Source organism: Nilaparvata lugens, chromosome 1 (genome assembly GCF_014356525.2).
Source record: "Nilaparvata lugens isolate BPH chromosome 1, ASM1435652v1, whole genome shotgun sequence".
Taxonomy (NCBI): domain Eukaryota; kingdom Metazoa; phylum Arthropoda; class Insecta; order Hemiptera; family Delphacidae; genus Nilaparvata; species Nilaparvata lugens.
This window is the reverse complement of record NC_052504.1, coordinates 46,782,409-46,808,211: the sequence shown is the minus strand read 5'-3', so window position 1 is coordinate 46,808,211 and position 25,803 is coordinate 46,782,409. Positions and strand designations below refer to the sequence as shown.

The 25,803-nt window shown below is 33.2% G+C and overlaps 2 protein-coding genes across 3 annotated transcripts in view; one reads left to right on the top strand and one right to left on the bottom strand.

Annotated features, from left to right (window-relative positions):
* LOC111051994 (serine-protein kinase ATM) overlaps nt 1–25,803 on the bottom strand; it is a 145,503-nt gene that overhangs the window by 111,766 nt on the left and 7,934 nt on the right. For both annotated transcript variants that reach the window (XM_039435297.1, XM_039435301.1), the window contains exons 2-4: nt 20,548–20,629; nt 19,179–19,313; nt 18,495–18,615 (exon numbers count right to left, since the gene is read on the bottom strand). In XM_039435297.1, the coding sequence (XP_039291231.1) occupies nt 18,495–18,615; nt 19,179–19,313; nt 20,548–20,619 (328 nt within the window). In that variant the 5' untranslated portion in view covers nt 20,620–20,629. The remainder of the gene's footprint in view (nt 1–18,494; nt 18,616–19,178; nt 19,314–20,547; nt 20,630–25,803) is intronic.
* LOC111052001 (39S ribosomal protein L46, mitochondrial) lies at nt 703–1,736 on the top strand. Its single transcript, XM_022338600.2, has one exon. The coding sequence runs from the start codon at nt 758–760 to the stop codon at nt 1,637–1,639; it is 882 nt and encodes a 293-aa protein (XP_022194292.1). The 5' UTR covers nt 703–757; the 3' UTR covers nt 1,640–1,736.

Sequence of the window (25,803 nt, the reverse complement as noted above, 5' to 3'; positions counted from 1 at the left end):
TCATTTCAAACAATAAAAAATAACGTTACATAACACTCAGAGTTATTCTTATAAAGTTTTTGTAAAACAAACGGTTTCTGAGTTATTCAAGAAACAAAATTTTAAATGGTCGCCATTTTGTTTATGAATTTCAAAAATAATATTTTTTGTAGCTTTGTCTAGTTGTTAAAAATGACAAAAGTTTCGATTTCGTACTGTATTTTTAACCATTATTTAGAAAAAATAATAAGTGAAAAAAGCTAAATGGCCGCTGTGTAACTGAAGACTTCCGGACACTTTGAATAAAATGATATATGGATATGATTTTTACTCAGGAACAATGCCCTAGAGTATTGCTAAAATATTTTAGGGAGTTCGTAAACACTCTGTATAAAAGAAGCAATTCCACAAAATGTAATATTCACACTCTAATCGAACAATTGCAAAAACTGCTAATCTGAATTCGAGCAATTTCGACTTTTGAAACCTGTATAAACTCGTATAGGATAAACTAGTCAAGTGACTCAGATATTTATTTGAGAGATCTTGATATGTTCAAGAAAATTATAACAATAATTATTTTTCGTCGACAAAAATAATGGATAATTATTTTTCTAGTTCTAAATAGCTTGAACTGAAAATAAAATATTACTAAGAATAATTATTGAAATAATTTGGTAATGTTGGTGTCATTGCTTCGTAAAATTATAAACAGCTGATGAATCAAGAATAAGAATAAGGTTAGCAAACATACCTAACCTCATTGTTCGTATGAGGTATGATAGACTTGTTTACTTGTATTTTAAAAATGAATCCAACGTTTTTATCAAATTTGTATTACAGATTCGGAAGTAGTTTACAAAAAAGTGCGTTTGTTTGTGGACGTTTTGCAACGGTCAAATATTCAACTACAAATAGTAAACCAATAAGACAAGAAAAATGGGACCTCATGAGTGCAGTAAGTTTAGAAAGAAAACCCATTCTCGAACGGGAATTTACAGAATTAGAAAAAAGCGTAGTGGAATTTCTAAAGAAGACAGAATTTGAAATGAGTAGCAAATCTGATCACGAAATTCGATTAATTACAGACAAAATAAAAATTGAACAACTCAAGAAAGGCGATAAGAACATTGAAATTGACACAATAACTCAACAAATCGGACAAGATTTTGAAGACGAATGTCAGAGAGAACTAGAGGCATTCTCTTATCAAGAAAGGATCACCGCCGATGACAAAGCTAATAATACAAAATCAACCTACAGGCTACTAGACCGCAATTTACTTTTAATTGTTCAAGAAAACATAGGAAATGATCGTTTATGGGTTCTACCTCAAGGAATCAGGAAAGAAGGGGAAACACTACGAGCAACGGCTGAGCGAGTTTTAAAGGAGAAATGTGGAAGTGATATTGAAGCATTATTTTACGGAAATGCTCCCGTTGGTTTCTATAAATACAGTTATCCAAAAAATCTTCGAAAAACGGAGGATGATCCAATAGGAGCTAAAATTTTCTTTTTCAAGGCTAAACTGCTAAAAGGAAATGTTAATCCTTACTCAAAAGATATGGACTATCGGTGGTCGACTCGCAAAGAACTTGGTGTTCTTCAGAAGGACTATTTGAAACGAGTTTCTATGTTTCTGATTGATGAAGAACATTGATTTGTGTAAATAATGACATTATGTGTGATTATGAGATAGTGAGTATTCAACATTTTTATATATTATGAAATAAAATAAACTTGAATGCTTTGATCAATTTTGGAAAAGTCACTAAAACAAATACCTTACATTACAGAGCAACATAGCCGTAGATTAAGAGGTCCACTATACAAGCGAAAAAACGCAAGTAATTTTTTTTCTTGGTAACACTTAACAGAATGCATGAATTTTTATGGAAAATTTATTCAAGAGGAATACCGCTCGTATAGTGTTCCCCTTGAGTGGCTATAAATTTTTTAATGGGAAAAATCGCGTTCCCTATCTGAATAAATATTTGTTTTTACACAAACTGATTTCTCTCCAACACGACACCTAGAATGTCCCTCCGATTGGCTGAGAATAAATTGTTGGTGAAAATTATCCAATCTAAAAACTTTCTCTATGTGTCGAGACGGCGAAAAATCTAAGTGTGGAAACAACCATTGCTTGATAAGATCTGCCGACTAGCTTTTCTTGAATCAAATCGTCATGCCCTACGTCGAAATTCATATCGTTGATAACTTTCAAATTATTACTATTGATTTAGTTGTACAATTTGTAACATGACGACCAGGCTGTTTAATTCGTAGAGCGAAAAAATAAATCAATATTTGCGCGGCAGGAGAAAGTTATGACAAAAAATTAGTTTACGCTAGTAAACAGTCTTTGCTAGTAAACGAATTTATATTCATGGTCACTTGGCCAAATGTCAATTTTCCATGACTGCTAGCTGACTGATAAAATATACCCTAGTAAAAGTTTGATTCACTTCAAACTAACCAACTAGATTGACAGCATCAGAGCTTTTAGGGCTGCAACGAATTCTAGAACTATTCCAGTACTGATGGACGAATCAGAATGACTCTAGTAATTATTGGTTTAATGATTCCGATTGGTTTCTAGGTATCAAAGACGCTGAGAGAGCTATTAAAATCTTTCAGAAATAAGATCTCATGTCCCGTTTTACATTAGAACACAAGTAGCGTCCGTATTGTAATACAAGCTGGGATATCAGGAAGACACCCTAAGTTGTCCGAGCTGGTGTTTCTAGGATAATTAGCTCAATAAGGAACTAATGCCCACTCGAGAAGTCAACTCTCTTAAATACTTTACGGACAGCTAAACTATTCCTCATTCAGAGGAATTAATCCCGCATCAGTGTGAGGCTATGAGACTCGTATTACATTGGGACATCGCATGGACGCGAGTCGCGGTGCATAGGGTGACGGTGTCTCACTGGTGTTTCCACTTACTTCACACATAGACACCTTAGGTGTCCTAATGTACTACGGGATTATATTGTCATACAATATATAATCAGCAGTATGAAGGATAGAATGAAAGATACCAGTAAGAGTAAGATCCAGAAAACACGAGAGGTAAGTTATTTGGTAAGAAACTTGGAGTTTGTAGAAAAACTAAAAGTAAATTTAGTCAAAAATATGTTAGGATATTAACAATGTACCTAGAATACATTGTATTATAGATACCTTGGATAATATGTTATAGAGGAAGGTTGCCTAAATCGTACCACTTTTTAAAATTTACTTTTTACTCACTTTAAGATGATCATTTTTTTCAAAGTTTGACTGTTATTCAAAGGATTGGTTGTTGAGGGAAGTAAATGTCACTTCTTTCAACCCAAATGGAGATATTTTGCTATACTGTGACACTTTTAGTGAAGTCATGCAGTCAGTACGATTTGGGAAACTAGTTGCCTAAATCGTACCCCCTGTTTCCTAAATCGTACCACCCTGATTATACCTTGAGATGAAATCAATTGAAAAACAGAAAACAGAAACAATTCACAAAATATTTATTATTAATATCATACAATGACAATTTATGATAGATAAAACAAGTTTTTATTGGAATGCTTTTTCAGGAGAAAAATGATTGTTTATTGTTTTCTAAGAACAACACTTGTAACAAACATATTTCTTGATTCTCTTTTTTGTACCAGCACATTTTTCGTGAACCCAATTTTCACAAATTAAGCATTGTACCATATCCTCAACAGTTTTTTCTTCACATATTGAACAAAACCACTCTCCAGCATCCACTTCAATTATTACATCATTCTGGGTGAAAGATCCAGCTTGGTTTAGGAGTGCTCGATTATTTTCTCCATTCGACAAATCACTTTCCTGTGGTTCACTGGTTTTTGTGGATGTCCTGGTTGTCTTCTTTCTTCCTGTGAACCTTCCTGGAGCCTTCTGATTAGTTTTGTTCAATTTCATTGTCTTAGGCAATGGTTTGATTTTCATCTGAAGCTCCTTTACCTTTTCCCTAGCAAGTTTCAGCTCATGCGCTAGTTCAATTTGATTCTTGTATGGCTGCTTGTTAGGATTACAGCTTTCTGTATCTTTGGAGTAGAGCTACTCCTCCCTCTGTTTGGTATTGGAAGTGGGGAAATAGTTTCAATTGAAACATTGAGTTTCGAAATTGAATCGTTCGAACTGTTGAGAGAGTTTAGATTTTCATTTTTGTTAAAGTTTGAAGTTTCTTTGTCTAAATTATCACCTTTCTCTAGATTTTCTTCTGAAGATTTGTTGAGGCACTCGGCTGGCAGAAAGTCCATCTCGGAAAAGATCGAAGCATCAACAGGCCAAACACCACTACATTTGAAGCCATTGCAGGAGTTTTCGATTGTGGCAGCTTTGCAATATGCTTCATTCACTAACTGTGAAATCTGATATTGGGTGATTCTCAGACCAGGGTTTGTTCGAAGCCATTTATCCACAGCTTGAGTGAAGTAGCCTTTGAAAGGTTTGAAAAAGGACCTGTCCAATGGTTGCAGACGATGAGTTGTATGTCCTGGTAGTTGCAACATTATCACGCCAGCCTCGCGAGCAATTTCCAATGCTTCCAAGTTCTTGGAATGAGTTGTGTGGCCATCAAGAAGGAGAAGAACTTTTCTCTCTTTGGTTGGCTTCACTGTTTCAATAAAGTGTCGAAGCCACTTAACAAACAACTCAGAATTTATCCATCCATTTTCCGAAATATCCACTAGACTTCCAGGTGGTGCACCAACCTTCAAATCATCACACATCCTCATTCTTTTAAATATGATTAAGGGTGGAACATACATCCCTGCTGCACTTGAACAACAAACAACAGTGGTATTAACACCTCTTTCTCCACTAGATATGGACCCAACAGCTCGCTTACCCTTCTCTGCTATCACCTTCTGACATTTGTTCTGTACAGTACTCACGCCTGTCTCATCAATGTTAAAAATACAGGTGGCATCAATTTTATTCTCCTCTACAGTCTTTCTCAAAAGTACAAAAAATTCATTTACATTTTCTTTGGAAAATCCTTGAGCTCTAGCCAAAGATGTTGCCTGAGGCTCACGAAGTGAAATGTCCTTGTGGCGTTTCATAAAATTGTAGTACCATTTTTTCCCAGCGATTCTGCTCTCTTCATTGAATACATGGGGGATACAATTCCTCTCAGCAATTTGAAATGCTAGTCTACGAACGTCAGTTATGGTAAGCCAAAAAAACATGCCTCCAGTTTCTTTATGTGTTCAACAAGCTGGTGTTCCACTTCAGGTGGTAATGTGTTGTGACGTCCCATTGATTTTTTCCCTTCATTAGCAGTAATATTTTTTCCATCTAAATGACGCTTCAGAGTCGGTTTAGGAATTCCATATTGTCTGCAGCATTCGTTGAAGCCGATGTCTCCGTTTCTATATGCAGCCAATGTTCTTTCCATGTCCTCTTCCTTCCAAGCTCCATACTTCCTTTTTGCCATTCTGAAACACAATAGTTAATTGTGTTTGTTTTTTTTACATTTATTTGAATGGAAAACAAAGTAATTTCTATTAGATTTGGATAAGGAATAGTCTACTGTTTGCGCCTACATAACAAAAGTGGCAAGTATGGAGCATAGAATGCAATGGACTCCCAAATCGTACTGGTACGATTTGAGAGACCATTGTAGGTACGATTTAGGCGACTGGGTATCGCGGCAATCATAACTTATTTCTAACCTTAAAAACACATGAAGACACGAGCTAGTCAATCAAAATACTCTACATTATTTCTATTTTATCAAACTAAATCAAACTTGTATGAGTACTCACCTAAAGGGTCATGAAGGTCTTATCAAAAAAAGTCCCAAAACACCACCAGCTAGCTCCAAAACAGTTAAACAATTTAAAAAACTTCGAGACAAATCGCACGTGCTCTGAAATTTATCCCACTGTTTCAATAATGGAGTAGTAACACATACAGCCGCGTGGGCGCTACAATCACTCTAATTCACATAGAAATCAAGGTGGTACGATTTAGGAAGTGGTACGATTTTGGCAACTCTCCTCTACATAATGCTAATACCTCAGCTGTTTTTTTTTTTTGTTTTTTTACAAGAAATTGACTACTTTTTATGGTATCATGAATTTGAACTTATAGCCCAGTCAATGAAGGTCCAAAAAAGCAGTTTCGTACCGAAAATTAAATAGAGGCTGAATTTCCCACCATTGATAGAACCCTCCCAGAGGGTCATTCTCCCAAAAGTCCCAAGAAATCCACTTGGAGCTTTCCGCCCCAGCCCCTTAAAACATGAAAAATGCAGGTAAACACGGGAAATCAATTATCTCTGTAACCATTGATCGGAAACAGTTCTATTATATGCCATTCGATTCGTTACATTATGGACTACAATATTAGTTATATTCATTTTTCCAATAAAATTAGCAGTTTTCTTGATAAAATAATATATATGTAAAAATTTAGGGGGTTTGTGATTTGATTTTTTTGTTTTCTTCGATTAACTTCGAAACAAGTAGTTTTAAAGGAAAATGAGCCAAATAATTAATGTAGCCACTGTCATTGCAAATCCATTGATGTATATTGTTATGTATTTGCGATTCGATTTGACTACGTGGAAGGGGAAACAGTCGACGCGGAACGGCGCGGCTGACTCTCAGCCATAGTAAACAGCAAACTGGAAATCAATTATCTCTGTAACCATTAATCGGAAAAAATCTATCAAATGTCATTCGATTCGTTACATTATGGACTAAAATATTAGTCGTATTCATTTCCTCAATAAATCGAACAGTTTCCTTGATAAAATAATATAATATATTATATGTAAAAATTTAGGGGTTTTTCGATTTGATTTTTGTTTTCTCCGATTAACTTCGAAGCAAATAATCTGAAGAAAATTTGACAAATAATTAATGTAGCCACATTCATTGCGAATCCATTGATTTTATATTGTGATTTATTTGCGATTCGATTTGACGCTGTGGAAGGGGAAACAGTCGACGCGGTACGGCGTGGCTGACTCTCTTCACCATAGTAAACAGTAAAATACAGTAGAAGGCCTACTGCTTTCTAAGTTGCATTTATTCACACTATGGCGCTCGAAACAATAAATTTTTTCTATTGTTTTGACATGTGATGAAACTAATTTTTCACATTTTAATTCTCTAAAATCATTTTGTTGTTATGATGTTGTTATGATGTTTGTTTGTTCTGATGTGCTAAATCATGCATTCTATGACAGACAAAGATATTAATTGCAACCGATTCATACTATTACATAATATAATACATATTTAAAATATGTGTGTATGATCATAATTCTATGCTAAAATTTATCATAAGTTATGAATGTCAAAAACTGAGATAAATCATAGATTACAATAGTGTTAACAGTGGCAATTTCCTGAAAAATCATAGCGTGCAGTGTTTGCTGTTTTCTACAGTTGATATTCTCCAAAGCCAGGTTGATAATATACCTTCAGTTGAGCAAAATATATGACGGCTGGGGCATAAAAAATTTATACATTGGGCTTGTTGAGTTGAAACTTTCTATGATTCTCTCTGTAAAGTAGCTTATCTTCCGTTCTTACTAGTTGAATCTACATTATTTAGACAGTCCAATATGAAAATTCAGTAGATTCTAAAGATGAAAGCCATGCAAACATACAAATTAAGGAAGAGTAAGCATGCATAAAAGGTAGGAAAATCATGAAAGTGTTTCACATTTAACCACAAAGTACCCTACCGTATAAGATTAATTGAAAGATTATTCATCATCCTCTATTATTTTTGTTAACATATCGATTTTTCACCTCCACTCGCATCTTGTCATTCATTACACAAGGTTGGCGGAAGCTTTTCTCTTTGTCGATTAATGTTGATTGAAATTGATTTTGATAAGGGCACCAAAAGAATAGATCATGTTCTATTTGAAGCATTCAAATTAAATATATTGAACATGATTTCTTATGACTTAGCATTCACAGATTCAGTTGGGTGAAGCTATTTGAAAATTGTACCTGATTATCAATTTCATTGTTTTTATACCATTCTAGTTCATTGTGATCATTGAAGGGTTGAAGTGATGAGTTAGTTCAAGTGAATTCTAGTACACAAGTATATTGAGCTTATAATGGGCTCATCGTCCACATTCCACTGTTTTTTTTACAATAATTTTTATGTTGAAGAGTGAGGCAATTCAATCAATTCGAAAGTAAAAGGAAATCACAGTGCGATTTGAACAGTGGATAGTAACTTTGAAATTCAGTTGCTCAATTCATTTCGGCTTGATACTATCATTTGTAATTATAGTTTATCAGAAATATGCATTGTATATAATGTTTATATTTCAGTTTGACTAATCTTCTATCACAGTCTCGCTTTCATTCATAAACATGATAATCCTAAATACGTTGATTACCTTATAAAGATGTAGCTTATCTTACGTCGAACAATGTACAATACAAACAATTTAATTAAATTATTATTATGATGATCATTGGAGTTTCTGCCTGTGATTGAGAAAAAGTCATTTCATGAGCCTTGAAATTCGTACCTAGAAAAAGTTGCATTATTACAAGAATTTTTTTTATTTTTACTATTTATTATAGGTACTGTACATTGATTTTTGTGATTATAGAGATCAACTACTTTATTCTGAATCAGGATAAGGATAAATAGGGAAATTGTGAGATTGGGATAACATCCATAGTTACATAGCATCAATTTGAAAGCTCTGATAATAATGATTTGAACGGAACTGCGATTCTGGCTTGGTATTGCCTCTTCATGTTCAGTGACAATGGAAAGCTTCAGAGTAATTCGTTCTCACTATATGTGATAATATTGGTAATATTTGGTAATATTTGAACCGAATGTGCAACAAATTAATCTACTTTCAGCTTGAAAATTTTCAACTTATCAGGAGTACAGTGTTATCATATAGTATCTCAGGTAGGTCCACCTTTTTATTTTTTTTTGTTCACGTGATCTGATGATAGATATTCTTTCCATTATCAAGTGTTCAAATTATAAAGAGTGATGAAACAAGTTAAAACACAAGAAAAGCTATGAAAAGAAATTTTGAATCTTCATTTTTCACAAAATATGGATAAGATGAAGGAGTCGGACACATAATTTATATCATGAAACTTCGTTGAAAAACATCAATATCTGAAACTAGAGTTATCATATTGTGTTACCTCTGACTCGTATGGAGAAGGCACACTTCAAATTAATATAATAAATTCTGTGACGACATCCTGAAACAACGAAATCCTGATTTTTATCATGAGCATGATTAAATCAAGAAAATTGTAATATTTTTTTAGAGTATTGAAAAGTGAAAATCTATATACAGCGCATGTCAAAACAATAGACAAAATTAATTGTTTCGAGCGTCATAGTGTAAATGAGTTGCAATGTAGACAGCAGTATTATATTCTGTTTACTATGGTTAAGGGAGTCTGCCGCGTCGGCTGTTTCCCCTTCCACAGCGTCAACTTGAATCGCAAATACATAATAATATACATCAATGGATTCGCAATGAATGTGGCTACAATAATTATTCGTCACATTGTTCTTTAAAATTACTTGCTTCGATGTTAATCGGAGAAAACAAAAAAATCAAGTCGAAAAACGCCTGAATTTTTACATTATATTATTTTATCAAGGAAACTGTTCAATTTATTGAGGAAATAAATCCAACTAATATTGTAGTCCTTAATTTAACGAATCGAATGAAATATGATAGATTTTTTTTCCGATTAATGGTTACATAGATAATTGATTTCCAGTTTGCTGTTTACTATGGCTTAGAGAGTCAGCCACGCCTAATTTTCATCCTAAGAGTCATCCGCGTCGACTGTTTCCCCTTCCACGGCGTCAAATCGAATAGCAAATACATAACATACAATACATAAAAGGAAATCAAAGTGCGATTTGAACAGTGGATAGTAACTTTGAAATTCAGTTGCTCAATTCATTTCGGCTTGATACTATCATTTGTAATTATAGTTGATCAGAATATGTATTGTATATAATGTTTATATTTCAGTTTGACCAATCTTCTATCACAGTCCCGCTTTCATTCATAAACATGATATCTAAATACGTTGATTACCTTAAAGATGTAGCTTATCTTACCTCGAACAATGTACAATACAAACAATTTTCATTAAATTACTATTATGATGATCATTGGAATTTCTGCCTGTGAATGAGATAAGTCATTTTATGAGCCTTGAAATTCGTACCTGGAAAAAGTTGCATTATTACTAGAAATTTTGTTATTTTCACTATTTATTATAGGTACTGTACATTGATTTTTGTGATTATAGAGATCAACTACTTTATTCTGAATCAGGATAAGGATAAATAGGGAAATTGTGAGATGGGGATAAAATCCATAGTTACATAGCATCAATTTGAAAGCTCTGATAATAATTATTTGAACGGAACTGCGATTCTGGCTTGGTAATTGCCTCTTCATGTTCAGTGAGAATAGAAAGCTTCAGAGTAATTCGTTCTCACTATATGTGATAATATTGGTAATATTTGTTAATATCTGAACCGAATGTGCAACAAATGAATCTACTTTCAGCTTGAAAATTTTCAACTTATCAGGAGTACAGTGTTATCATATAGTATCTCAGGTAGGCCCACCCTTTTATTTTATTTTTTTGTTCACGTGATCTGATGATATTCATTCCATTATCAAGTGTTTATATTATAAAGAGTCATGAAACAAGATAAAACACAAGAAAAGCTATGAAAAGAAATTTTGAATCTTCATTTTTCACAAAATAAGGATAAGATGAAGGAGTCGGACACATAATATATCATCAAACTTCATTGAAAAACATCAATATCTGAAACTAGAGTTATCAAATTGTGTTACCTCTGACTCGTATGGAGAAGGCACACTTCAAATTAATTTCTAATATAGTGAAATCATCCGGAGCACTCTATCCTCAATAAGTACTGAGTTACAATTTTTGTAAAATGAGTGAAATTTCAAGAAAAAATTAATTTTGATGAATATCAGTTTTTATTTCTATTTATTTATTCATTTAAAAAAATGAATGAGTAAAATGAGATACACGATTTTCACCATTCGAATGTAAAATTCAAAATCCCTCTGGGCTTAATTTTATGCTCATCAACCTAAGACTAGGTAGATCGTTTTATCTCATATAGATTCCCAGGTACACCTGATAACAATAACAATGCAATATTTTTAGAAACCCCTCATTTTTAGCTTTAACCATCATCATTAACTTCATTGTCCTCACATTAAGAGTTTGCACAATTTTATAGGTTCATAAGATCATAATCTATGAGAATCACCCGTAGTCCAGTCAATATAGACATAAAAGAGGGGGTGTGCTTGCAATTTATATTGTAGTTCTGATTTTTTAATATATTATTTGGGTACATAAGAGAAGTCCAGAACCAATTTCTTCATGCAAAATTTCCTTGTGCTAGATACAGAATGGCCCAAAAACCTCGTATTTTCGGCTCATTTTCCAGTTTTCAGCTATTTTTGCCAAATCTCGTAATCGGACAGAAACATTTGCTCTCGCCTTTTTTTTAGATTATTAAATTCTGAATAAAATGAGATCATTCGGAACTATGATGCTTGATTTTGGACCGCCTTAACGAGCCGAGAAGAATGAAGTGTAGTACAATAAAATCTGAGCATTGTGTCAAAAGTTATAAGTGTTTGAAATTTTGATCCTTGAGGTGTCCTTAAGCTCGCCTCTCCATTAGGAAATACTGAAATGAAGTGCATCTAACGGGTGATTCTCATAGAACATGATCTCATGAACCTATGTCATTGTGCGAAATATCAATATGAGGACAATGTAGTTGGTGATGATGGTTGAAGCTGAAAATTAGGTGTTTTTCACAATACAAGGAACATTGTTGTCAGGTGTACCTGGAAATCTATATGAGATAGAGCGCTCTACCTGATCTGAGATTGTAGAGCACAAAAATACGCCCAGAGGAATTTTGAATTATACATCTAAATGGTAACAATCGGAAGATATTGTTGATCAAAAACTAAAATTCATCAAAATTGATTTTTTTCTTCAAATTTCACTCATTTTTGAAAACTCATAAGTCAGTACTCATTGAAGATAGAGAGTTCCGAATATCTCATTTTATTCAGAATTGGATAATCTAAAAAAAAGCAAGAGCAAATGTTTCTGTCCGATTACGAGATTTGGCAGAAATAGCTGAAAACTGGAAAATGAGCCGAAAATACGAGGTTTTTGGGCCACTCTGTATCTAGCACAAGGAAATTTTGCATGAAGAAATTGATTCTGGACTTCTCTTATGTACCCAAATGATATATTAGAAAATCAGAACTACTATATAGATTGCATGCACCAATGTATAAAGTGACTGGACTACCGTTAGATGTACTTAATTTCAGTATTTCCAAGTGAAGAGGGGAGCATAAGTACACTAAGTGTCTTCAAGTATCAATATTTCAAACACTCACAACTTTTGACACAATGATCGGATCTCCTCGTACTATTATAGCTCATTCTTCTCAGCTTGACGAGGCGGTTCAAAATCATGCATTTTAGTTAAATTTGGTCGGAAAGTGGAAATTTATTGAAAAGTGGCAATATTGAAAATTTCACCCCCTACATTAAAATTGCTCTAAAAATAAAACTAAAACTTGGAATAGTGAAATAATACATCATTTCAAAAAAAAAAAAACTTAATGCTCTACAAGTCTACTATAATCATCAATTTTTACGATGCATTGTTGGAGTTGTAAGCCCTGAAAGAGCAAAAAGTTGGATAGAAACCTGTTATTTCAACAATATTAAACACCTTCAAGAGCGAATATATCGGGAACTGTTGGGAATATTAGAAAATCAACTGAGAATTTATCAAGCTTCATTTTTTAATAATTATGTCGGTTGGACGCATTGTTCTCAAGATATGAGCGTGGAAGCAGAAAGCTGGAAAATGCAACTTTTAAACCACCCTCATCCCTTTAGCACATGAGTTAGGAATTGATATGTTCTCCTCCTAACTAGTTTCAACAAAGCTGTAAAGTCAAAAATTGTGTTCAAAACATTCCCTCCGAATTCCTTTGTCAATTGGTCTATTGTTGCAAAACTGGAGGTTTCACACAACACAAAAGCTGCTGCAGTTGTAGGGAAATGCGTAAAAGTGTGAAATTGTACATCAAATTGAAGAGAATTTAATGCTCTATGAGCTCATAATCAGCATGTATTTTTTCCATCGATTTAGAAAGTTATAAGAGCGAAAATAGCAAAAAATTGGTGGCAAATGTGTCTTTTTTTCAAAAATGTCACACCTTCAAGAACGGATATCTCGAAAACTAGAGAAGATATAGGAAAAGTTGTGAGATGGGTATTGTAGGAAATTATGTAAGCTTTAATTTTGTATATGACAGTTACGTTCATAATATATATATTTTTCGATTTATATGCGAGAAACCAAAAAATGGTACCTTTGAACCATCCCCACCCCCTTATCACAAGGGGTAGGGGTGGGGACTTTTGATTTTTACCTCCTTACTACTCTAAACAGAAATGCGGGGTCAAAGATTATCTTCCAAACCTTTACTTTAAAACCTCTTTTGAGCATTCATTGCCTGGACTAGTAGTTCAGATAAAAACTTCAGATCTTTTAAAACTAAAAAAGTTCAGATAAAGGTTGTGGAGAATTTTCACCTCTTTTCACTCCAAAAACGATTCTTCCAATTTCAATATCATTAAAAAGTTACTACAGATTGAAAAAAATTGCAAGAGCTACACCCCATCTATTCAAAGTTTGATTTTAGATTTCCAATTATCAGGCTTCAGATACAATTTAAACTAAAAATTTAAAGAGGAAAAGATTGAACATGAAAACCTCTACAATTAATGTCCAGTAATATTTTTACATAAAATTGAAAATAAGCTCGAAATTCAAGAAAATTTTATTATTAAAATGCAAACTTAATGAAAGAGGCAACTGTTGTGTCTATTAAATCATTCACTGGAAGAGATAGCAGAATTGATCTCGTCAGCTGATCATTTTAATAGTTATTTGTGCAACTAGTGCGCCAAGTGACAGTTTGCTGCACCGAAAGAAACGTTTACAAATGGGCCGTAGGCGAGTGCCGAATAGTTCCTTGAGTGCAGCAAAGAAGCTTTGTGCACATATTTCACATTAAATTTTTCCTACAGTTACCATTGAATGTGAAAAGTGAGTAATCATGGGTGAAATGTCCTGAAATCCATCAAATGTTTGTCTGTGTAATTTTGTTATTAATAAAAACCTTAATTTATCTAAAAACTAATAATTAAATTGAGAATTAATAATCGATAATTAAATTAATCCAATTGACTTGAAAATTTAAATAATTTTGAAAAAAAAATCAATTTCTGAATACTCTATCAAACCATCAATTCAAAAATAAAAAAATATTATTTAAAATAATGAATAATAAATAATATTCAAAGTGAATAATTGAATATATTCAAATATTTCAATATTAATTCATTCATTATTTCATCATTAATTTTATTTCAATATTTAATATTTTTATAAATAAATTATTTTAAATATAAGTATTTATTATTAATTAATCAATATTAATAATTAAACCAATTTAAATTTCAAAAATCTATCAATTAATTTTAAATATTCATTTTGTCAAAATTACATGAATAATATTTTCATTGAAGTTGAAAATTCTCAGCAGAAGTTCTCATTTTTATTCATACTAAAAATCAGAAAAAAATACAGGAAGAACAAATTCGCATTCAAAATACACGCCAATAATGTCAACAGCTGATTGGGATGGCTGCAAGGTCTATTAATACCTTGCATTATATTGTATACTAGCCGTCAGGCTCGCTTCGCTCGCCATATCCGTCTAGCCAGGGGACTCCGCCCCCTGGACCCCCGACTGGATTGTCCAAGAATGAGATTAGCAGGCTCGCTTCGCTCGCCTGCATTTTTATCATGTTAGGACAATCCAGTCGGGGGTCCAGACTAAACGTCTGGCTAAACGGATATGGCGAGCGAAGCGAGCCTGACGGCTAGTAATATATATTCCCAGGATTGAAGTAGCAGTGCCCAATCAATTTTTCCTCGATAAATGCATTTAAATCTTCAACTTGGTGCCAACCTAACAAAGTCAACTCAACTTAATGCCAACCTGACAAAATTATTAATTTAGTTGCCAGTTAACAACTGTTTCGAAGAGGTACTCTATCTAGATTATAGTTCTATAGTAACATATGATATGGAAATTTCAATTATAATTAAGAGATTGGGAGAAGAAGAATATACATGCTAAAAGACGAACTTTAAACCCTTAAAAACAACCCTTAGAGTTAAAATATTGCCAAAAGATTTCTTAGTGCGCCTCTAAAGGGTCAACTGAACATACCTACCAAATTTGAACGTTTTTGGTCCGGTAGATTTTTAGTTATGCGAGTGAGTGAGTGAGTGAGTGAGTGAGTGAGTGAGTGAGTGAGTGAGTGAGTCAGTCAGTGAGTGAGTGCCATTTCGCTTTTATATATATAGATTGCATTGTATTTATAGACCTTAGATTGCTGAACCGACAAGCGCGCGACCTAGTGGAAAGAATCGTACCCAAGTTCGTTTCATCCGGCCAAAAACAGGATTCAGAAAGTTGGACTTATTGGTTAACTCAAAATTACCAAAAAATGCTCAAAGTAAACTGAAAAATATTTATAAAAATAACATAGACAACAGAGAATATTTATTGTAATATTCTAATGTGTTTTTTATTATTTTTATTTACATGGATATCAAACGTAACCTCAAAATTCGAATTTCATAATGTGTATTTGCTACATTTCTCATTGCTTGGAGTAGAAATAATAATTATCAATCAAAAAGAAACATTATTAAACTTATTATTAAATGATGAGAAGTAATTATTTAATTATGATTCAGATAAACATTATTCTTGTTTTGGATTTCTAGATTGGATATCATAAATTTAGCCATTGAAATGCTTCTTATCTAACCACAGTCATTGTTCCCAACTTAATTTTGGTTTTCGCGAACTAATCCTCCGTATATAACCCACCAACTATTTTGTGCTTCCATGTTGCAAATCTGGAGTACGCATAGTGATCACTTTGCGCACTAGTGCGGAAAAGTGATTCTTTGCGTTCAGGAATGGTCTCATTTCAAGTAACTGTAGGAAAAATTATATTTCATAACGGCAAGAAAAGTTAAGTGAGTGAGCCACACCAGATATTTTTAGTATGGAAATATAGGCTTAAAATGAACTCAAGAATAAATTTTCAATTTTTTTATCAAATTTGACTTATGATAAATGATTTTGAACCACCTTGACTAGCTGAAAAGAATGAGCTATAGTAAGAGGGAATCCGATTATTGTGTTAAAAGTTATTATTTGGAAAAATACGAGAGGGAATTTTTGTCCGATTACAGAATCAAGCGGAAACAGCTGAAAACTGGAAAATGAACCAAAAATACGGGGTTTTTTGGCCACTCTGTATTTAGCACAAGGAAATTTTGGCAAGGAGAAATTGGTTCTGGATTGGACTAATTATTGATCATTCATGAATATATCTGAATAACATTCATATTTCACTCAGAAAATTAACTATTGATAATATTGATTTAAAATAGAATTGACACTAGACTTCTCAATCGTATTTTTTCCTAAGCCATTATTCAATTTTAAATAAGGTTGGCATTCCCGTTGCACGATTGTACCTCCAGAACACCCTGTCCTCATCACTCCCTCCTCCAGACCCAAACCTGTTGCTCCCCCTCCTTCTACTTAGTCTTCTCTCACATCATCCAAAACTGAATCCTGCTCCCTCCGTCCCACTTTTCATCCTCAAGTCTCTCCACATTACCTAACCAACCATCCATCCTTTTGCATCTTCTTAGCCAATCGACCATATTATTTTAATGTGACTCAAATTCTAATTGATTTCTCCATACATATGGTCTCGTCTTAGCCCAGCACAACAATCTCAATATTCTTATTTGTGTCACTTTCATATTCTGTTCATGTATCTTTGGAATTAGCTAGTTTTCTACCCCGAGCAATATAATCGCTAACTTACCTATTTTGCAATTCACTCTCCTTCCACGAAGCAAAGCACTCGTAACTTTTCATTTTAGCAATGCACAATTTATCCTATGCTGTAAATTTCCAAATGCACACGACCATCCTTTTGAAAATTCGAACTGAGATACTTGAGCTTGGAACTGATAAGTCATCATTTCAGTGCCATTTTTTTAGGTAATTTCATTATTTTATAGTACATCTCCAAGCTTACATCCAGCTTATAAACAACAAGAACAATTTCCATATTGAGAACTTACAGGTACATCACACGCTTAATTTTATTCTCATAATCCTTCTCTCTAAATTCAATTGGCTTAATATATCAGCACATTAGCGAATAAGAGTGATAGTACTATCACCAAATTTTACCAATATGAGATTGGGTATCACTGATAACGAAATTTATCTAAACAAACAAGCAATCTTAAATAAAAATGTACATAATATTTAAAAATACAATACATAAATTTACTACAAATGTGAAGAAAATTATTTTTCGGAAATTAACCTACTGAACTATGGGAAACCCATGTTCTAGAGCAGTTGTAGTAGTAATGCATTTAGAGTGGGGTGCAAATACATTGGGTAAGTGAGCTCACATATTGTTCGAAATTACGTTTTCTATATAATGTATTCCAGTTGTTGTAATCCAGTTTTCAACGACGCTTTTAAATTTTATTGAGTTTCCTATTATCTTGATGTGTGCAAGAAGTAAATTGTAGAGTTTTGTAGCTGGGTGGTTGAAGTGTCGTTGGTAAGTTGCCTTCCTAGCCAAGTTCGTGATCAGAATGTTTATATTTCTTGTGTAGTCTGCTAAAAATTTCTAGGGAGTAGAGCTGTCTTGCGTCCATCACATCGAATTCATTGTAGAGCTGATCAGACTGATAACGAGGTGGGCTCTGCTTGATTATTTTATTGCACTTTTATAAGGGGGTCGAGGTGCACGTAGTTTGTTCTTCCCCATCCTACAATTGCATAGGTAAGCAAAGACTGAACTAAGGAATAGTAGACCATCTTCATGCACTTCTCGTCTATAAATGTTCTCAGCATTTTGATCTTGAATATGATATTTTTTAGCTTCGTGCAGAGGTTATTTATATGGTGGTCCCAGAGTAGAAAAGAAACCAGTATCATTCCGAGGTATTTTATTGTTGGTTTTCTGTGGATAGTGAATGCAGTGGTGTTGGAAATTAGAAGAAAATACATAACAATCCTAGTCATAGGTTTTAAGGTATCATATTTTCTTTCTACGTAATAAACTATTTTCTCGTTCAGTGTTTGCTTACCTGCAGATTTGTTTGGAATGGAGTCACTGCTAGATGAGCAACTATTATAGCAACGGTGAATGTAAGTATAGCCTACATAATGCAAATTACAACTAGAATGATACAGATAGATTAAATAATTATAGTACCTGAATTGGCTTTCGTAGCAACAGCAAGAACAAGTGATGTAAAACTTAGACTATCGTTCCCCATTGCACCGGTTATTTTGTTTCCTTTCTTGCGTTGATCCAGCACAATCCGTTCCGTTTCCTATTTAAAAAAACACATAAAATCATCCAAAATATGTTTTAATGCTTTTCTTTTGGCAAACTTCTAAAATTAATATAAAAATGGTCAAGCCTTTTTTGAGGTTTGAATAATTGCCTTGCTTTGCATTTTGCAATGATATTTCTGCTCAGCTGGGCAGAAAGAGAATAGTATTGCTTTTATAAGTAAGTGTCGAGTGTTCTAATGCGGATTAATGCGAGTGTTCAGTTCACATATTATATTTACATTCCGCCAATGTGTGAACACTCCTATAAGAACCAATGGTTTTCTTATTCTGGAAAGTGGGGTATAAAACAATCTTCATAGAAAGTAGGATGCTTTAATAATACATAATTGTTTCTGCTGGTTGAATTCAAGACAAATACATAACTTTTGTCATAGACCATAGCTTATTTCGAACAATCACACGCATCCGATACCTCACTCCCATGCGAAACGATTTTGGATATTATCTCTTCTTGAAAGTTTCATACATTTACTATTTGCATTTAATATTATTACACTGTATTAGAATTCAGTCATGCATTTATCTACAACAAACTTACCAGTTTCAAAGCTTTATGACTAGCAAGAAATAATGTATTCCAGGTTACATTCCTCTTTTCCAACAGGCTGTTTTTATTCAGTAATTCAATGGCGCTGTCATCTTGCAACTGTTCACGTAATTGTGTTACTCTTTTCTGAAATGAAAAAAACATTCATTATTTTATAGAGAATATTAAAAAATAAAATGTTTGTAATACATTTGCGGAAAATAAATCAACACGGAAGATTAGTATTGTAATAGTTTTGCACGACCATGGATATATTTTGCAGTATTATTATTTGAAAAGTATTATTCATATAATTCATTATTAATTTCCAAAATTACGTCACATTCATAATTTTGTCACTGTAACTTTCTGATTGAATGTATGAGTGTCATCAAAAAGTATATAAAGAAAAATTTTGTACCTTCAATATTCAGATAACGTATTTAATTAGAAGTCTGTTTTAAATTAAAATGCACGAAATCGACAAATGCACTTGCTAATAAAATACTACACATTTACAGAGAGTGGAGCAGATTACTGGTTGTACTAATTTAGTGATGGTATCACCTTCAATACTACAAACGAGTCTATTTAGGTGGTATGGAATGGATTTTTTGTTATTTCACAAGAAAAAACTATAAAATACAATAGTAGTACTTTTTCATAAAAACCAGAAACACTCCAAAACAAGTTCAATAAAAAAGTAGTTAATTAAAATAAAACAAGTACAATAATTTCCATAAAATCCCTTATTATGAAATAGAGAAAATAAACTGATTAAACTTTTAGAACTTCCTTATTTTCCTATCTCAACTTACTTTTGAAACCTAATAACTTTAAATGAAATAAAATGATTAGATTAGAATTTTGATAAAAACATAATACTGTACTCATGGAAAATAACAAACAAAAGTTTTGAACCTACTGCAATTGCAATATTCCAGTGAAAAAAATCTAACTTGCAAAGTGACGAATTATTCACTTGAATGCAATCAGGAGTAATGATTATTGAAAAAAAAACATTCCCACATGTTACTTCATTCTTCATTGATATCTGTATTTTGTAATATGTAAGAAGACACCTTAAGATCTCCATCAATCTCCTTTTCTATATTTCTTTCATTCTCAAAGATTCTTGTAATCAATATGCTAAAACTTCAAATGAATTCAACTTTCACATATTATCGTAGTTTCTTGAAATTAATTTCTGTGGATTGTCGGAACAATAACACCACTAGCCAAGATTAACTTTCAAACATAAATACCGTCTGCATCAACTGAATAAATTCATGGAGAAGCTTCAGTAAAAGCATTAAATTATTTTGAAAAAAGCAGGAATTAATGTCTACTTGTTGAATTTTACAAGTAGCATGATAGGTACCTTTCTTTCCAATACTTTTGAAGAGTCTATGTTGTTGATGAAGTCCTCCAAATTTCTTTCTATCATCTCCATGATGGTTCACCTAGAACAATGACAAACAACCCAATGATAATGTTTATGATTCAAATTGAACTGGAATTTAATGAATAAAATTGAACTATTAATTAGTTGATAATGAAAAAATTGAGGAATACTTTTGGAATCTTTATTTGACTAATCTACAGTATTTTTGATAAATCAATCATCTATTAGTGAGTTAAGTACCTAATCAACAATAGACAACAAAACATGACGTATAAAAACTAATTGAATAAAAACCACAAATAATTTTAATAAATAAATAACTTTTGTATAAAAACAAAACACCTTAAAACAAATTAAAAAAATACAAATACACTTTCATTTAGGAAAGATTATTTCCGGAATAAATAAATCAAAAATAAATATATGATAAAGGATTATGAATGCGAATATGTTTTACTAAGAAGAAAATTGAGTAACCCTAGAAGAAATTTTCATCTGAACCCTAGAAGAAACGTATTCAAAAGTCAATTTACTACTCTTATTATATTAATAAATATAATCGAGAATGTATAATTATCATACACAGTAGTTTCGTTTATATTAGATCCCTTTTCAATTTCAAAAGCCTATCTAAGCCAGAGTTGAACCAGGTTTCAATCACCAAAGGCTATCTAAACCAGAGATGAAGTAAAATTCCATTATAATAATGTAATTTTCCATAAATACTCTATTATCTTTGTCTAGAACAAATAACTGATCAATGGAGATTCTTTTTCAATTGACCAAGTAAAATATACACATAATACCCTGATGATCTCCAAACTAGAGTCTAAACCTGTTCCAAACTGAATTCAAAAAAGAAAGCCAATTTCTTATACTTTGATTTATAAGTAAAATATAAGAACTTTTGAAAGATCTCAATAAAAAATGGGCAATTAAGTTGTCCAAGAATATTGATATTTCTTCAATGCAACAGCAAGTAATCAAATTTTAAATTGTACTGAGATAGCTTTGTCACAAATGTGAATATTAGTTTAGTGAATAGAAAGAATGCTTATAGTTAATATATCAATAACGCATTTTTAGATTCCTACAGTAATACGGAATAATAATGAAAAATAAGGTGATAAATTGAGAATAAAATGTGCGCAGAGTTCGTTTTTCTGAAATGTTTGTCTACACGCGAAAAACATTTAATACAAGTAGCGAGTGGAGTGCAATAAATCATTTCAAGTGGTAGAAAGCAAGCAAACTCATCAAAACAGAAATGATTTAACTGTATGAGAAGATAAAAAGCGGCTCATGTTGCATAACATCTAGGAGCATAGTAACAGCTTATAGAAAAAAAGGCATCAGACAACATAGAAGTTTGAAGAGTAAATGCAAAGAGAGCGTTTGGAGCTAAAACTAATGATTAGAAATCATTGACCACGAGAACATAACTATAGCACAGCATTTTTTAACTTGTTATATGCATTTTCTTACATGTACCGTACTCGATGTTTGGAGACAACACTATTATTGTTATTATTCTGAATACTAGAAGCCCTGTGACTCAGTTCGTGTCGGTCTTTAGTAATTTTCACTTTTTGTCGTTAAATTGGATAGAAAGTTTTGATAACATTTTGCTGATATTCAGCAGAGATAATAAATCTGTTCAAAGTGCGGTAATCAGTAAACGCTAGAAACCAGAGCATGATTCTATAATTTGAATTCACTTTTGGACTCTTGACAGGGCAATGATAATGTTGAACGATCATGACAATTATGGCATTGCCATAATTATTTTATTCATAAAATCAGAACATGGATATTACCAGTACGGTACCTAGTAATTTTACCATTGAAGCTTCAATATAATAAAGATTATAAGGTAAAATACATTTGTATTAAAATACTGCTGCTTCAACTTCGAAGGTAGAAAGTATGTAACATAAATGTGTTGAAAATTAGTTTTTAAGCTCGTATTGTAAGAAGTGTCATCCTGCGAGCTGTGACTCACTATCACCAACACACAACGACACAATAACAAGGTTCCCTTATGTTAGCAGTCCATAAAGAAAATCAATTAGCAGATCTATACCTATGTGCATTTTTCTTTTCAACAGTATTTCGTACTACATATATATTTTATATTATGCTTATTTATTTTCAATAAATAAATTTCAAGAGCTGAGGACCGTTAGATTCTTAGAGCTATTGGAATCTTGAAAAACTTCATTTTCATGATGACCAAATTTCAATCAATTTTTTTAGGTGCATATTATAATATCACTTTACAGAAAATTCATCTCCATGGAGCTTCACCAAAAGTGATCAAATTTATAGTGTTGTCCTAAGAGATTGCACAATTAGCAATACTTTTCATGCAAAGCATCATATAACTTACACTTTTTATTTAATTATTGACTAACCATGGTTGAGTAACCATTTCACCTGATTCCTTTGATTTGCCATCATATAAGAGCCTACAGAAAACCTTTCAACCCGCATATTCTCTTTAAAGGTGAGTTTTCGTTTGTAATATTTTTGGATATAATATATGCGTTAAATCAATAGCAACTATCCAAAACAATAGATTGAATCTATTTGTATCATATCCATTCAGTTGGTTTCGTATTTAGTATTAAAATCACTTACTTACTTACTTACTTACTTACTCCTCAACTTTACAGGACGCTACAACACTTGGCCTCCCTCACAAAGCCTTTCCATCTCACCCGATCGACTGCCTGCTTTTTCCAGTTTCGAACTCCAAGCGTTCTCAAATCCTGCTCTACTCTACAAATCCATCTATTCCTTGGCCTTCCTTTTCTTCTTCTATTGTATATTCTTTCTCTCCATATACATTTGGCAATCCTTTCATCACCCATTCTCACCTAATCCTGCTAGCTTTAATAAATCGGACGATGTCTTCACTCCCCAGGAAGCGCTCGATTTCACTATTTTTTCTCCTTCTCCAAATTCTATCTTCGTGAATAGGGCCCACTATCCTCCTAATAACATTTATTTCTAAGATTCGATGCCTTTCTATGTCCCCAGCAGTGAGTACCCAAGTCTTAGAGCCATAGCATACTACAGGCCTGATTAATGCCTTATATAATTTCATTTTTGTTGCTCTGGTCAATAGTCGAGACTTGAATGATTTCAAACTAGCATAGAACGACCTGTTACCTGCCATGATTCGATTACTTATAGAGTCAGCTGTGACTCTCCCACTACTCGCCACAAGCGTTCCTAGGTATACAAAGTCGTCCACCTGCTGAAATGTGTAGTGCCCAATTTTCATGTTCCTAGCACACCCTCTTACCACTGCTGGTGACACTCGTAGATACTTTGTTTTGGCCTCATTTTCTTCAGCCCCATTGGCTCACCATTATTTACCAATTACGTGAAAATTACGATTTACCTATTATGACCAGATCATCTGCGTATCCACATACCTGCCAAAATCGATTCACGATAGTTCTTTCATGAGTAATATCCTTGACAGCCTCGTGTAGAGCCAAATTGAACAATAATGCCGACAGAGCATCTCCCTGCCTTACCCCATACTTCACATGGAAACGTCTTCCAACAGTGTTGCCTATCCTTACCCTAGAGTATGTCTCATCCAGGGTAGCTGCCACGAGCTTAATCATTTTGGATGGCAATCCATTATTGTTTAGGGCTTCAAGAAGCTGCCTCCTGCATAAACTATCAAATGCTCTTTTATAATCCACAAATAGCATGTGAAGAGCTATGTTGTGCTCAATGCACTTACTTCTCTATCGCCTGCCTCAATGTGAAGATCAGGTCAACTGTGCTTCTGCTTCTTCTAAATTCACCCTGGTAATCCCCCAGTATTGCCTCAGCAAAAGGGATGAACCTTTGAAGAAGGATATTTGTAAATATCTTGTATACAATACTCAGTAGAGAGATGCCTCTATAGTTATCACACATCACTTTATCCCCCTATATGAAATTGGGCAGATTATACTTGCGTTCCAATCATCTGGCATCCTTTCCTCTCTCCAGACCATCAAAATCAATTCATAGAACTCTCTTTTCAATCTTTCACCTCCATTCTTGATCATCTCACTCACTATTCCATCTTCTCCGGGAGCTTTATTATTCTTAAGGGTCGCTATTGCCTTCTCTAGTTCATCGAAGGAGGTTCAGCAGTTCCATCCTCTTCTTTCACCAGAGTTTCAAACCTCTGACCTGGTTGCTCCTCTTCTCCATCATTCAGCACTCCATCGAAATGCTCAGTCCACCTCTCCAAAACCTCTCATTATCAACAACACATCCATTTTTATCCTTACATCCATTCAACCTGGCCTAAAACCCCTTCCTGAACCAATTCACTTCCCTGTATAATTTTCTGCTCTCGTTCATATCACTCAAAGAGTCAAGTGCGAGATCTTTTGTTTCATTGCTTCACGCTTTTTAGATCTCGTAATAAAATCACTGTTATATTAAATGGGATGACGAACGATATCAACTGAGTGAATACGATACAAATAGATACGATTTAATGTTTAGGAAAGTTGTTATTTTGGCTAATCGCTTACGCAGCCGAACGCGGATACGCACAAACGAAAACCCACCTTCAAGCATTTTCTAAGAACTGAAGGTTATTTCAAGAAAATTTAGGAAATAACAAACTAATATTCCACATATTCTTCGTGGTAATATTCTTGACCATGGTTCAAATACAGTTTCCCAATAAAGAGCCACCTCTTCCTTCTTGTTTGTTTTCTACTGACCTTTGATTAGTTTTTGGTTTCTGACTTTCTTCTATTTTCTAAATAGTTTTGTTGTTCAATTTTAATTAGCAGAAACTTTTTCCTCAAACATTATAAACACATTTATTTCAAGATATTGCAGAATTTCCTCATTGATTCATCTACTTTCATGAAGTAAATGGTGGTGTTTTCCACCCAATGCAATATGTTGGCTTCATTCTAAATACTATTTTTCTAAGAACTGTAAAAGAAAAAAATCCATGGAATATCTTTTGTTATTGTTACATCATGTTATTTTTCTTAAGCTGATTACTATTCTATTCTGGCTGAAGCATCCATTTCTACTGACCATTACTTATGTATTCGAGTGGTTATAATGGAATCACATTCTCAACAGCTTAAACATTCACTCTCACATTCTCTTGATTCTTTCCGAGAATTTCTCATTAATATTCAGATCTCTCATATTGTCTTGTCCTTGAGACAACTACATCGGTTCAGTTTT